At 42.6% G+C, this 15,740-nt stretch overlaps 1 protein-coding gene across 1 annotated transcript; it reads right to left on the bottom strand.

Moving 5' to 3' along the window:
• Positions 1-13,502: 13,502 nt before the first annotated feature.
• On the bottom strand, positions 13,503-15,225 carry LOC131329657 (uncharacterized). Its single transcript, XM_058362925.1, has 2 exons — positions 14,900-15,225; positions 13,503-14,016 (listed from the first exon to the last, which is right to left on the bottom strand). Exons 1-2 carry the CDS (start codon positions 15,223-15,225, stop codon positions 13,503-13,505), a joined length of 840 nt encoding a protein of 279 aa, XP_058218908.1.
• Between the last annotated feature and the right edge of the window lie 515 nt (positions 15,226-15,740).

Here is a 15,740-nt window from a genome sequence, read left to right as displayed (position 1 = left end):
GGCCAGATATATCGTGGAGACAATTTTCCCTTTTTCCCAAACCGAATAACTCCCCGACGCGGTCTGATTTTTAGGAACACATGATCGCTAACCTTGAAAGACAAGGGTCTACTCCTTTTGTTCGAGTAACTTTTCTGACGACTCTGGGCGGTAAGTAATTTTTGTCAAATCACCTTAATCTTTTCAATCGTATTTCGGACCAGATCTTGCCCAATCAATCCGGCTTCTCCAGCATCAGTCCAACAAACCGATTAGCGACAGGGTCTTCCGTGCAAAGCTTCAAAGGGTGCCATCTCAATGCTTGACTGATAGCTGTTGTTGTAAGCAAATTTGATAAGAGACAACTGTCGTTCCCAATTTTTGAAGAAATCAAGTGCACAAGCCCTCAGCATGTCCTCCAGAATCTGAATTGTCCTTTCTGTATGTCCATCCGTCTGTGGGTGATAAGCATTATTGAGTTGAATGTTCATTCTCAAAGCCTTCTGCAAACCTTTCCAGAAATTGGATATGAATCTTGGATCACAGTCAGATACGATAGATACAAGTACTCCATGTAAGCGTACAATTTCTTGGATGTAGAGTAAACTTAAAGCCTCCTTGTTCTTCGTCATCTTTACCAGTAAAAAGTGTGCAGATTTAGTGAGACGGTCGACTATTACCCAAATAGTAGTGTTAGACTTAGGCGTCTTGGGTAAGCCGGTCACAAAATCCATGGAAATATGCTCCCACTTCCACGTCAATATCGGTAAAGGTTAAAGATCCCCTCTGGGCTTCCAGTTTTCAGCTTTGACTTGTTGACAGACCAAACATGTTAACACAAAGCTAGCTACGTCTTTCTTCATTCCTTCCCACCAGTACGTCCTTCGCAAATCATGGTACATCTTAGTACCCCCAAGATGAACAGCAAAATTTGAGTGATGAAATTCTCGTAGTATGGCTTCTCGGAGGGTGCCGATGTTCGGTACGAAAGTCAAACATTTGAATCTGAGGCTGTTGTCAGTGTGAATCGTCCATCCAGTAAGTGCTTTACCGACAATAATCTGAGACCGTATAAACTCACAGTCCTGTTCAAATCCTTGAGCAAGTAAAATTTCTCAGTGAAGTGCAAATACAACAGTAAGAGTGGACAAGCGTGCTTGTCCGTTGACTGATGACGCTTGCAGGTTGAACTCGTTGAGTGTCTCTACCATCTCCCATTCTTTCAGGGCCACTTTAGCCTTCTGCTCTCTACTCTTTCGACTCAGAGCATCGGCTACAACGTTAGCTTTGCCTAGATGATAGGACATAGTGAATTTGTAATCCTCAAAATACTCCATCCACCTCCTCCGTCTCATATTCAGCTCCTTCTGTGTGAACAGATACTTGAGACTCTTGTGATCTGTGAAAACTTCAAATTGCTCGCCGTACAGATAATAATGCCATGACTTGAGAACGAAGACTACCGCTGCCAATTCTAGGTCGTGCGTAGGGTAATTCTTTTCATGCGGTCTCAGTTGACGTGATCCATAGGCAACAACCTTCCCATTTTGCATCAAGACGCAACCTAAACCATCTTTAGAGGCATCACAATAAACTATGTAACCTACATCCCGCTTTGGAATGATGAGTATGGGTGCATAGGTTAGTCTTTTCTTTAACTCCTAAAAGGTCTTCTCACAAGTTTCATTCCATTCAAACTTGACTACCTTTTGCGTCAATCTTGTCATTGATTTGGCAAGAATCGAGAAGTCCTGAATAAATCGTTGATAATAGCCAGCCAATCCTAGGAAGCTTCTGATTTCAAACACTATCGTAGGCCGCTTCCAATTCAGTATGGCTTCCACCTTGCTAACATCCACCGCAATTCCATCTTTAGACACTACGTGTTCTAGGAATTTAACGACCTCTAGCCAGAACTCGCACTTACTAGCTTTTGCATAGAGTTGGTTGTCTCTAAGTACTTGCAGTACGATTCTAAGGTGTCCTTCATGCTCCTCCTGCGTGCCTGAGTATATTAGTATGTCATCAAGTTCACTACCACAAATCTATCTAAATAGGGTTGAAAAATTTTGTTCGTGAGACACATGATTACTACTGGTGCATTGGTGAGTCCAAACAGCATTACTACAAATTCATAGTGTCCATATATGGTTCTGAATGCAGTCTTGGTGATATCTTCATCCCGAATTCTCAGTTGGTGGTACCCTGATCGAAGGTCAATTGTTGAGAAACGAGTAGCTCCTCTCAATTGATCGAACAAGTCATCGATTCTAGGCAAATGGTAGCGATTCTTGATCGTAACTCGATTCAACTGTCTATAGTCGATACAGAGACGTAGTGTCCCTTCCTTCTTCTTCTTCACAAATAAGGCTAGTGCTCCCCATGGCAATGTGCTTGGCCGTATATAACCTTTCTCTTGCAGGTCCTACAGTTGTGTGGGCTCCCCGCCTGGCGCAATCGAAGAGTCGCCACCCGAATTTTTGAGATGGATGATCTGAGAAACCGAGAGTTTGTTCGAGAGAAAAAAGGCTTTGGTCTAGCAAAAATGTCGAGATTTTGGATCTGGGAGCCACGTTACGAGCGGGGAAGGTTTTGTTGAAAAAGCACCCCGCTCGCCCGGTAAAAATCGGTCTCTACTAAGCATTTTAAATGGGGGATTTAATATCATTTGAAAAACCTAACTTTAAAACATGTACGGGAAATGGACACGGGATTAAATATAACACATTGGCGTGCTTGTGGTGCGAACTGTACAGTATGAAATGGATGAGCAATGTACAGAATGAAATAGCAATGCAACTGTGAAATTGCTGATGTTAGCCAAAATACCGCACCGTAAAAACAATACGCGGCACGGTGTATCGAATACGCCATGCTGTATTGTTTGCACATTCCAGGATAGCTCTTGTTTACATCACAAAGTGAGACTATGGTCAAGAGGGTGTATTTTGATGTTTTTGGAAAAGAGTTTATGAAACCTCTTGCTTCCAAACTTTGCTAAAAGCCATTTTGATATGTTTAAAGGACTTAATGAAGTCTACAAATGATTTTTAACATGAAAGTTCACCTCTGGAATATGCCTGCACGACATTTATATAACATTAGCTAAAATAAAAGGATTAAAATAATGAACAAATCGAACGTAACAACATAAGAAGAAATATGCATTGAACATATTATACCGCACAGTATACTACACTATGTCGTGTGGTGTATTAGAACACCTCACAGTATGGTGTATCCAGTGCAGTTTCTAGTTTTTAACCATTTTCTACTTTTAAGCCCATTTGAGACCCAAACTCAGTATAGAAAGACCGAGAAAGGCCTCGATCGGCTCCCCTCAAAGCTAAACGTGGTTTAGCCCAAGGAAATTGTTTATACCTTTTGATCGAAACTTGGATGTGCTTGAAGATGGAGGAATGAAAGTTGATTTGGACTTGAAATGCTTGAATGGGGATTGAAGGATGTGAGGTTGTTTGGATGTTTTGAGGTGGAGGTCCTCCTAAGTCAGTAGTTTACTGAACTTAAGAGGAGAAGAAGAATGGGGGTATTTTTAGAGAAAGTGTGTGAGAGTCTAGAAAATGGCAGAGTAACTTTATTTGGAGTTGAAGGGGTCCTTCTCAATTAGAGGGGGGGTGTATTTATACGCAAGAGGGCCAAGGATGATCAATACAAAGAGGGGAGGCGGCTTCTAGGCTGATTAAAACTTATTCTCTGCACCTGCAGGCGTGGCCGACAACTTTCTGCAACTATCAGGACTTTTCCCCGAAACGCCGCTCGACATAAAGAGAAATGCCGTGCTGTATATTAAAATCTCATGCGGTGGAGCAATTTTTTGAAATTTTCTAAAATGCCGTGCGGTTTTTTGAGACAGCTCAGCACACTAAACTTTGCGGGGGCGCCCCAGACACTCCCGAACTCGGATTTGGGCGTGGTTTGAAGCGTTGGAAAGCTTGTCGAGTCCTCTTTCTAACCCAATTAGTTTCACTCAAAGACGTTTTATACATTGAAATGTGTGCCTATTTTACCATCAGTGTGTCATGGAAAAAGTTATTTTTGACCAAGCAAACGCATTTTTCTCTTTGCAATTGAACCGGGGGCCACTCTACATGTTTGGAAAGGGGTTTTCTAGAGGTTTAGAGAAGGAGTAACAAAGGAGCAACAATCCAAGCCTTGGAGGTATATTTTTCCTTATTTCATCATCGGGCAACTTAAAGATTATTCGGAGGCCCAAATTGGGGTGTCTATAGTAGTCCCTCTTTAATGGAACTTAGGTACCATTGTTTGGTATAAGTGACGTTAAAAGATTAGACATCTCAATCTATTGCTCCAAAGTCTTTTAAGTAAAATGCAAGAATGCAATAAAGGTGGTCGCGCTCATGGAGCTGCCTACGTACCCCATTGTAGGGATCAGACCAACGTAGTTCAATTGGGACAATGCACGTAAAACGAGTCCCAGAGGACAAATTGCAAAAGCAAACAAACTTGAGAAGATTGAGTGTCTGTAGTGTCGAGTGTCATGAAATTTCTTGATACGAGTCCCGGGGGGCTAAAGCGAGACGAGTCCTCAGGGACTAAGAATTGAGATGAGTCCTCAGGGGACCAAAATTGAGACTAGTCCTCAGGGAACTAAAATTGAGACGAGTCCTCAGGGGACTAAAGTTGAGACGAGTCCTCGGGGGACTAAAATTGAATCGATTTCTTAGAGGGACTAAAATTGAACCGAGTCCTCAGGAGACTAAAATTTGAGTCGAGTCCTCAAGGGATTAAAATTGAGATGAGTCCTCGGGGGACTAAAATTGAGACGAGTCTTCAGGGGACTAAAATTGAATCGAGTCCTAGAGGACGAATATGCGACGAGTCCCGAAGGACGAGATGCTCGGACGGCGAAGTGACTTGATTTTTATTTTTTTTTGAAAAGCTTTAATTTGGAAAGAGATTAGAATTTTGAATAGCTCGAATTTTGAAGACTTCAAATTTTGAAAGAAGCTTGAATTTTAATTTTGAAAGAGACTTGAATTTGAATATTTTGAATTTTGAGGGAGACTGGAATTGAATAGCTTGAATTTTGAAAGAGACTTGAATTTGAGACTTGAATTTTGAAAAGCTTGAACTTTTGAAAGTGGTTTGAACTTGAAGAGCTTGAATTTGACGTTCGATTGAGACAACACGTGAATGATGATGCAAGTTGATATGTCATGGAATGTCATGTGAACATGTAAAATCAATGCAAATATGACAAAAGTGAGTCCTGGAGAACAAAGTGCAGATAGAGTGCGAGTCCTGGAGGATGAAAGTGCTAAACAAAGTGAAGTCCCAGAGGACAAAGTGCAAGACAAAGTGCTGTCCCAGAGGATGAACCACAGCTCGAGAGACTAAAAGGCTTCTAGGTCGGTTAGACCGTAGCTTGAGAGACGAAGAGACTTTAGGTCGGTTAGACCGTAGCCTGAGAGACAAAGAGATTTTAGGTCGGTCAGACCGTAGCTTGAAAGACTAAAAGGCTTCTAGATCGGTTAGACTAAAAGGCTTCTAGGTCGGTTAGACCGTAGCCCGAGAGACGAAGTGACTTTAGGTCGGTTAGACCGTAGCCCGAGAGGCTAAGAGGCTTTTAGGTTGGTTAGACCGTAGCCCAAGAGACAAACAGACTTTAGGTCGGTTAGACCGTAGCTCGAGAGACTAAGAGGCTTTTAGGTCTATCTCGAGAGACGAAGAGACTTTAGGTTGGTTAGACCGTAGCTCGAGAGACGAAGAGACTTTAGGTCGGTTAGACTGTCGTTCGATAGATAGAGAAGCTTAGGTCCTTTTGACTGTCGCTTAATGAATGAAGAAGCTTAGGTCCTTTTGACCGTTGCTGATTGAATGAGAAGCTTAAGTCCTTTTGACCCTCGCTTGAGAGATTAAGAAGCATTAGGTCAGTTAGACCGTTGCTTGGGAGACTACAAAGCGTTAGGTCTTTTGGACCGTAGCTTTGTTGAATGAGAAGCTTAGGTCTTTTGGACCGTCACTTGATAGATAATAGACAAACAAGACTAGGTCCTTTTGACCGTTGCTGATTGAATGAGAAGCTTAGGTCCTTTTGACCGTCGCCCGATAAATAGAGCAGCTTAGGCCCATCTGGTCGTCGCTGATTGAATGAAAAGCTTAGGTCCTTTTGACCGTCGCTTGAGAGACTAAGAAGCATTAGGTCAGTTAGACCGTTGCTTGGGAGACTACAAAGCGTTAGGTCTTTTGGACCGTAGCTTTGTTGAATAAGAAGCTTAGGTCTTTTGGAACGTCGCTAGCTTGATTAAATGAGTAACCTAGGTCTTTTGGACCGTCACTCGAGAGCGTTAAGTCTTTTAGATCGTAGCTTAGAAGACTAAGAAGTATTAGATCGGTTATGACTTTTGGACAACATTCGAGATTCGTGAGTTGGCACTTGATGACGATGTGTACAACATTTTTTTTTTTTTTTTTTTGAGAAAAACAGGGGACACATCTGAGTAGCCTTTTTGCATTACTCTCTTTGACCAGTGGACTGGTGATTTTGGGCTGAAATTCGCCTACGGTGAGGGCTTGAATTTGAGTTGGAGTTTGTTTTTTGTCGGAGCCTAAATTTGTGCTGGAGTTGTTTTTGGATTTTGAGCTGGATTTTGCCTTTGGTCAGGGCTTGGGCTTTGGGTTGGAACTTGCCTTTGGTTAAGGCTTGAGCTTTGGACTGAAGTTTGTGGCCGAGTCTTGAAGTTGGGCATACACTTGCCTCGATAGATGACATCGAGCTGTTGTGCCCAGTGAGTGACGAACCCCAGTTCTAATGGTTTTGGCAACCAGTTGACCATGTACGCAGTTCAAGTTATGGTTTCTCTCGGGTATTAACATTCTCCTTTTGCGCTCTAAATTTTGCCTAGTACCGCCCTTTTGGGTTTTCGGTCTAGCGAGCCCTTTTGATTAACTGCCTTAACTTTTGCCTAGACCGCCCTTGCGGGTTTTCGACCTAGCAGACTTTTGCTCTAATTTTTGCTTGGGTCTGCCCGCCCTTTCGGTTTTCAGCCCAACGAGCTTCTCTCAGATGTTGTATTCTTCCATGCATTGAGATGGCTTCCACGAGTTGAGAATTGACAAAACTGAGATGACTTTTTTTTTTTTTTTACTTTTGGCAAAAGGGGAGGATTTTGACAAGACTACTTTGACGCAAATGAGGAGGGAAAGACGACGTGACTTTCGAATGGTGCCCCTAATTGGGCAAAGGGTTTGACTCTTTGAAATAGCAGACATGCCCAGGTTCTTGGAATTCTCCTTTTGGAATTTCAAAAATTGTTTTACTCCATCAATGATTTTCATTCAAATCTTTCGATTTTATTTTGTCAAAACACGAGAGTTTTTATCATGAACCGTGCCCTAGGTTGCTGATGATGGCCTGTGGATCAAAAATGCCCCAATTTGGATTATTGCTTTGAGCAATGCTTTGACTTTTCTCCATGTATTGATTTTCGATCATGCTTCTTAACGCCTAGGGTTCTTGCTATCAAGTTGCGCCTTCCAATCTGAAAGGACTTTTTGGGTTGTATTGTGGGCCATGGTTTCGGCTTAACAAAGAAAAGACAACTGGCTCAAAAATTTCACTTTCTTTCGGGTTTTCAAAGCTAGCAGCTATCTTTGAAATTTTTGTGCCCTTTTGTTTCAATAGGTGCTCTCTCTTGATTTTTCATTTGCTTTCAACGCCTTTTGTTATTGCAATTGGCAATCTCACCATTTCGATGCTTTGAATTTCAATGTTTGTTCTGACACTTTTATTTCTCATTCCACCCCAATGCAGGGGATAGCTGGCTAGCTGGGGCTCCTTTTTAAAGAATTTGGTTGAGGCTCAAAGAGGCTATCAAAGGGTATATCTTTATGCATATGATGAAAGAAACGATGGCCTTTCTTCATTTTGGATTGCACAACCTAACAACTGAACCCTAGATGCTCATTGAAAGGCTTTTGTTTGCATGCTTTAACTTTTGCCAAGGTCAGATTTTGAGATTTTGACCTAGCAAGCCTTTTCAGAGTCACAACAGCACTTCTTAGAACATATATAGCATTGGGAATTGGTCCTTTGAATTTTTTCTTCTTGCCAAGGGTGATAGGTTCAATCAAAAATCATTTCGTATTTTGAAGTGATTATCATGATTTTCAACTAATGGTAGAAAACAATTTCGAAACCCTAAGTTTATTATAGAGACGCGACGTTTGAAAGACAGCGACCGAACCAGTAGGGGTTGACTCGAAAGAGCATGACCGAACCTTAGGATTGACTCAAATGCTCATGACCAGGCCTCAGGATGAGGCTGCCTACGTATCCTGTAAAGGAATCAGGTCACAACGTAGTTCAGGCATACGAAACTGACACATTTTTTTCTTTTATTTTTTTAACTCTTACAGACTTAAAATTGAGAACACACAGACACAACAGTGAAAGCATGAAAGACTCAAGGTAGAAACTAACTCGAACACAAAGATGGTCATTTATAGGACAAGGACTCGAAGCTTGAAAACTCCCAGACTCGTGGAAGGTCGGACCGCTGCATAGCTCTTGATGCTTTACCCTTCTCTGCTGAAAAAGGCGGAGTTGATACAAGGATTGCGCTTGGGCATGATGTCTAGCTGTGGTGGAGGATGATTTTGTCACCGATGAGGCTTTGAATCTCGTGGCGGAGACGATTGCATTCATCGATAACATGACCGGGTATTTGATGGAAGGTGCAGAAGGCATTTGGGTTGTGATTTGCTAAAGGCTTTTGAGGAAAAGGAGTTTGGGGGAGTGGCTTGATGAGGCCAGTTTTGAGGAGCTTTTCATAAACCATGGAATGAGACTCAGAGAAATGGGAGAAGGCCCTTGGTTTGGTTCCCCGATTGAGTTGAGGGTTCACAGTGCTGCCTGTGGTGCCTCTAACGGAAGCTTTACTTGCCTTGCAACTGTATAGCCTTTTGGGACAAACCCTTTCGCCCTTGGGATTGACCTCATGTATTTCTGCAGAGACAATATGCATGTCGGCACTGGTTTCGAACATGGGACCAGTATCTTCCTTCGAGTGAGCCCTAGCATCATGAATTTTAGCTAGATCCTTGAACATTTCTGAGAGCTTCACTTTTGAGCAAAGTTTGTCAGCCCCGTCGGCCCCTAAGTTCCCAACATCATTATTCAGTCCCAGATTTGTGTTTGGGATTTCGGATGTGAAAAGGTTTACCAGCCCTTGGACCAGAGTTAGCATCTTGTCCATTTTTTGACTCATTTCCTCCACAGTCTTTTTCAGCTCATTCAGTTCCGTTTGCCCTGCCATTAAGGTGGTCGGAGAAGGCTATGAGGTTTTGTGTAGGATGGGTGGCCAGGTACTGACAGTAAAGCAAAAAGTGAATTTTAGATGAGTCCCAGTCACGTTTTTGAAAAAGAACATGTCATGTATGTGTCGTCAATCTCGATGTTGTCCTAAGGTCGAGCCCGGCCAGGTCTCACTTAAGACACTACACAGATGGTTTCCAACAATCATAGGTAAATCTTTTACTCAGCAGGGATAGACCCAACGCCTTTATCATGACCATCCAAGACAAAGCAATAAGATTGCGGTAACCCAAATACTAGTGTTCTTAAGGCTAGCCAAGACCGAGGGCCGTTTGGGCACGACGAACGCCGTAGGTATCACAAACTCCATGGATTTAAAGTCTCCTAGACTGTCCTACGGACCTACCGTGGTTCAAATATCACTTAAGACGTGGCACAGATGATTTTTAACGATCCGGGTAGGTCGTGTCAGGTAGGTTAAATTCTGAATGCTTCGTAATCAGAGCCAATCTCCTTATCTTAACCATCCAAGACAGAGCAATATGACTGCCAGAATCTAGATACCAGTATTCATTAAGGCTAGATTGAACCAGGGGAGCCGTATGGGTACGGCAAATGCCGGAGGTATCGCAAACTCCATGGATTTAAGGTCTCCTAGACCGACAATGTGATCCCTAAAGATTGCCTTGATCCTCAGCATTTCTTTTAATAGTGTATCCTTTGATTAGGAATGACAAGACTTGGGAGATGGCAAAACAAATTAAGTCCCTAACATTTTTCATTCAAAGTTTCAATTTTGGTTTTAGAAACCGTTTGGCGTAAATGACGTGATATCGTTAACTGAGGCAGCATTAGCGACATGGTGCCATCAACCTGAGCGGTGTAAGTGACTTGGCATCGTAACCTGGGTGGTGTGAGCATCACGACATTGTAGCTTACTTGTTTCCTTAATCTCCATTGAATTCTTGATTGAAAAATGTACTGACGACTTAACAAATTTTGATATCCCCAAGGTTTTATTGTTCCAAGGATAATTGATTTAGACAACGTGCATGTAATCAGATGCACGACTCTTCATCGGGTCTTGGTAATCTTTTCAGACCACAGAGGGAAGGAGAGTAGGGCGGAGGACGAGGCGAGAGTGAGTGCGAGTCCCGGAAGACAAGTAGACAAGTGCCAAGTGGACGGACCGTACAAGTGTAGTGTAGTACAATGATATAATATGACACGTGAGCACGAAAATACATCAAGTAAGCAGGATATAACACATAGTTCAAACAAATGGGTCTATGTCTTAACCTTGGAAGGTTCTATGCTGTGATGTCATCGTTGTTGTTGTCACCGTCCTAACTTTCCTAATGACCTATCTCAACTCCAAATCTCACTTAGGATATGACTGTACCAAGGGTTTCAGCAGCCACGGGTAAGTCGTGTCAGGTAGGTTAAATTCTGAATGTTTCAGAATCAGAGCCAATCTCCTTATCTTGACCATCCGAGACAAAGCAATGAGGTTGCTGAAACCTAGATACAGGCACATCCTAAGGCTAGATCTAGACTAGAGGAGCCGTTCGGGCACGGCAAACACCGGAGGTATCTCAAACTCCATAGATTTAAGGTCTCCTAGATCGTCCGAGGAAAGAATTCTAAGGGAGTCCTATCTTCTAGCCTGTGGAATGCAATGACGTATAAATGATATACATGCACAGAAAAGAAATGCACATAAACATGATATATCACATAAGTCCTAGCCCCGGGTTCCTGTCCAAGTTGGGAAGGTTTTATGGCTATGTACAAGTGCAGAAGGCCAGTTTTGTTCTGAGAAGGGTTACCCAGACTAGAACCAAGATGTACTTCCCATGTCAAGTGTATTGCAAAACAGTGGTCGAACAGTACAATGGCTCATCATCGTCGAGGGTTACAAGGCATCCCAGGAGAGCTTGTCACCGGTAAACCGGGCAAGATTGCCGAAACAAACTGGCAAGGCTGTGTTGTGCAGAGTGTAAAAGAAAACAAGGTTAAATTTTTCAAATGATTTTAAATCCCCCAAAGAAAATGCCTTTCAAGTTTGGCTCACTCTATTAATCAATACTTTGGAGAAAACTACGCAAGCGAACAATAGTAAAATTCCCAATTCGAATTGGTTGGATGTGAAATCCTGTTATGTTACCATTCCGTTCTTCAGCAGCGTGGAGCGTACTGTTTTGACAGACTTTTGAAAGATTGTTCATTTATGTATTAATTTCCAAATTTTTGATCAACGCAACATCTTCCCTAGTAGAGTCGCAACTGTGGGCTCCCTGCCCGGCGCAATCGAAGCGTTGCCACCCGGATTTTTGAGATGGATGATCCGAGAAACCGAGAGTTTGTTTGAGAGAAAAAAGGCTTTGGTCTAGCGAAAATGTCAAGATTTTGGATCCGAGAGCCACGTTACGAGCGGGCCGGGGAAGGTTTTGTTGAAAAAGCACCCCGCTCGCCCGATAAAAACCGGTCTCTACTAAGCATTTTAAATGGGGGATTTAATATCATTTGAAAAACCTAACTTTAAAACATGTACGGGAAAGGGACACGGGATTAAATATAACACATTGGCGTGCTTGTGGTGTGAAATGTACAGTATGAAATAGATGAGCAATGTACAGAATGAAATAGCAATTCAACTATGAAATTGCTGATGTTAGCCAAAATACCGCACAGTAACAACAATACGTGGCACGGTGTATCGAATACGCTGTGCGATATTGTTTGCACATTCCAAGATAGCTCTTGTTTACATCACAAAGTGAGACTAAGATCAAGAGGGTGTATTTTGATGTTTTTGGAAAACAGTTTATGAAACCTCTTGCTTCCAAACTTTGCTAAAAGCCATTTTGATATGTTTAAAGGACTTAATGAAGTACACAAATGATTTTTAACATGAAAGTTCACCTTTGGAATATGCCTGCGCGACTTTTAGATAACATTAGCTAAAATAAAAGGATTAAAATAATGAACAAATCGAACGTAACAACATAAGAAGAAATATGCAGTGAACATATTATACCGCACAGTATACTACACTATGCCGTCTAGTGTATTAGAACACCGCACAGTATGGTGTATCCAGTGCAGTTTCTGGTTTTTAAATATTTTCAACTTTTAAGCCCATTTGAGACCCAAACTCAGTATAAAAAGACCGAGAAGGGCCTCGATCGGCTCCCTCAAAGCTAAACGTGGTTTAGCCCAAGGAAATTGTTTATAACTTTTGATCGAAACTTGGATGTGCTTGAAGATGGAGGAATGATAGTTGATTTGGACTTGAAATGCTTGAATGGGGATTGAAGGATGTGAGGTTGTTTGGACGTTTTGAGGTGGAGGTCCTCCTAAGTCAGTAGTTTACTGAACTTAAAAGGAGAAGAAGAATGGGGGTATTTTTAGAGAGAGAGTGAGAGTGAGAGTCTAGAAAATGGCACAGTAACTTTCTTTGGAGTTGAAGGGGTCCTTCTCAACTAGAAGGGGTGTATTTATAGGCAAGAGAGCCAAGGATGATCAATACAAAGAGGGGAGGTGGCTTCTAGGCCGGATAAAACTTATTATCTGCATCTGCAGGCGTGGATGACTACTTTCTGCAACTATCAGAATTTTTTCCTAAAACGTCGCGCGACATAAAGAGAAATGCCATGCTGTATATTAAAATCCGTGCGATGGAGCAATTTTTTGAAATTTTCTGAAATGCCGCACCGCGTTTTAAATGCGGCGCGGTTTTTCGAGACAGCTCAACACACTGAACTTCGCGGGGTCACCCCGGACACTCCCGAACTCGGATTTTGGCATGGTTCAAAGCGTTGGAAAGCTTGTCGAGTCCTATTTCTAACCCTATTGGTTTCACTCAAAGACATTTTATGCATTGAAATGTGTGCCCATTTTACTATCAGTGTGTCATGGAAAAAGTTATTTTTGACCAAGCAAACGCGTTTTTCTTTTTGCAATTAACCGGGGGCCACTATACATGTTTGGAAAGGGGTTTTCTAAAGGTTTAGAGAAGGAGTAACAAAGGAGCAACAATCCAAGCCTTGAAGGTATAATTTTCCTTATTTCATCATCGGGGAACTTAAGATTATTCAGAGGCCCAGATTGGGGTGTCTACAAGTTGAATCTTGAGTTCCTTCAGTTCGGCTGGTGCCATTCTGTATGGGGCTATAGAGATTGGTGCAGTTCCAGGTTGGAGTTCAATGGTGAAGTCTAGCTCTCACTGTGGTGGCAACCCAGGAAGTTCTTCAGGAAATACGTCTGCATACTCGTAGACAATGTGGGGTAGTCCCAGCTCCATTTGATCAGTTTTTTCCAACTTGAGGCTAGCGAGCCATCCAAAAAGTTGGTACTGCCACCTTGTTCGTCTTGTCGTGGATTTCGGAGTTTGTCTATTTCCCTTAAATTTGATGCAAGTTCCGTCAGGAGTGTAAGCCGTCACCATTTTCTGGTGGCAGTCTATGACAACTCGGTGGGATGACAACCAGTCCATTCCCAAAATTATATCGAAGTCAGCCATATCGATCCCTCGGAAGTCATAGGATAGACGCAGATCAGCTACCTCTATCTCACGCCCTTTACAAATTAGATTAACAGCTAACTTCCCACCCAAAGGTGATGCTACCATCATGCTTGATTTTAGGGGTTCTATTTCTAATCCTAGTGCAGATACGCAGGCGGTAGATATAAACGAGGGTGATGGTCCTGAATCAAATAAAGCTTGTACACAAGTACTGAATAATAGTAGTGTACCTTGGATCACAGAAGGATCCTGTAGGGAGGTATTCCCGAGCAGATACATTTAGTTACCAAACACGTGATGTTTGGGAACACGTGGTAAATACGACTGGACTTATCGCCGGGCAGTATGAAGAACAGCGATATGGAACAAAGACATGTGAAGTCCTTGGTCCATGCAATCTGTTCGGCTGAATAAAGGTCAATGACACGACAAGTCACTGGAGTAAACTATCTGTTCGGCAGATAGGAGATATTCTGTTTACATTTGAACCAAGTTACATGTGAAGTCCCTGGTCCAGGAAGTCTGTTCGGCTATGAGACAGCCGAACAAGGAAGGAGCTCTAAATCGAGAGTAGGAGCAGAGGGAATACTCTGGAAGATTCCAGAGTAGTCATGTCCCATAAAGGGATAAAGATCCCAAGAATATAGGATCTGAGAGAGATACCCAACGAATATGGGATGTTCGGCTCTTAAAGGAAAAGAATCCTAAAAGGACTCTTTTCCATAAACTGATAAAGGAAACGAGACTCCTTGATATCCTGGGTTTCCTATACGAGTTAGGAATCCTATGGCAACAGGAACGCTTGGGCAGCAAGCATCCATAAATCTATAAATATGAGATAAACCTAGAGGTGAAAGGTACGCAATACATTGCATTATTATTGCTTTCCTACTGATAATTAGGGTTGAGTTTTCTAGTACGTGATACTAACAAAGGCATCGGAGGGCCTTTGCCACGAGAGGCAAAGGTGCGCTCACCCCCTGTCTATTTTGCAGATTAGGGTTCAGACGTCGAGCTAGGGTTCCGGTGGAAAGGTACGAATAAGCCGTTGCAATCCAGTTGATCCGAAGTACCAATTGTTTTCATCCCCCTACAGATCCTGTTCTTCCTGCTCAGCCTGTAAGGCAAAGACACACCCTCTAGCATTCTGTTGAGTTTCCATCGGCTGCTTCCCTTTCCAATTGTGTTGCTGAGGTTGGAATTGTTTGTTGTTCTGATGTTCAGGCCCACCGTGATTTTGATTAGCAAAACCAGTCTGTCCGAATTGTTGAGGTGGTTGACTTCCATTCACTCGAGGCCTCTCCCACTGTGGTTTCGGGCAGTCGAGGCTATAATGCCCCATTGCTTGGCAATTGTAGCATTGAATCATAGAAATATCACGAATAAATCCCTGCGGTAGCCTTGGTGGTTGGTTTTGCATGGCCCTAGTGTTGTTCCAAGATTGGCCCCCTTACTGCAAGTTGAATGACCTTTTTGGATAAGGTCCCTGATTGTTGTTGGTGTTGTAGGTTTGGTTGCTTCGAATTGGTCCTCAAGCACTTGCTCATGTCTTCTTCCACTTGGCTTTGAAATCCATGTCCTCTCTTTCAAGCCTCAAGGCACATTTCACCACTTGTGAATAAGTGAGAAACTCATGGCCGACCACTACCTTGCGAGAGGAACTCAGTCCCCATTCAAACTTTCTTGCTCTGTTATCTTCAATCGGAATAGTATTTAGAGCATATCGTGACAATTCTTCGAACTTGGCGGCATACTGTGTCACCGTCATTGAACCTTGCTGCAGACTATGAAAATCCTGTGCCTTGCCTGCTTAATTGGCCTAGGGAAGTACTTATCGAGGAAGATACGTTCAAACTCAGCAAATGTCATTGTTGCGACATTGTGAGTAGTCTCCATCAGTTCCCAGCAATAACGTGTCTCGCCCTTCAGTTGATA

The sequence above is a fragment of the Rhododendron vialii genome, chromosome 1a (assembly GCF_030253575.1).
Source record: "Rhododendron vialii isolate Sample 1 chromosome 1a, ASM3025357v1".
In the NCBI taxonomy this organism is placed as follows: Eukaryota; Viridiplantae; Streptophyta; class Magnoliopsida; order Ericales; family Ericaceae; genus Rhododendron; species Rhododendron vialii.
Note: the sequence above shows the minus strand (reverse complement) of the source record. Positions and strands in the feature narration are given on the sequence as shown.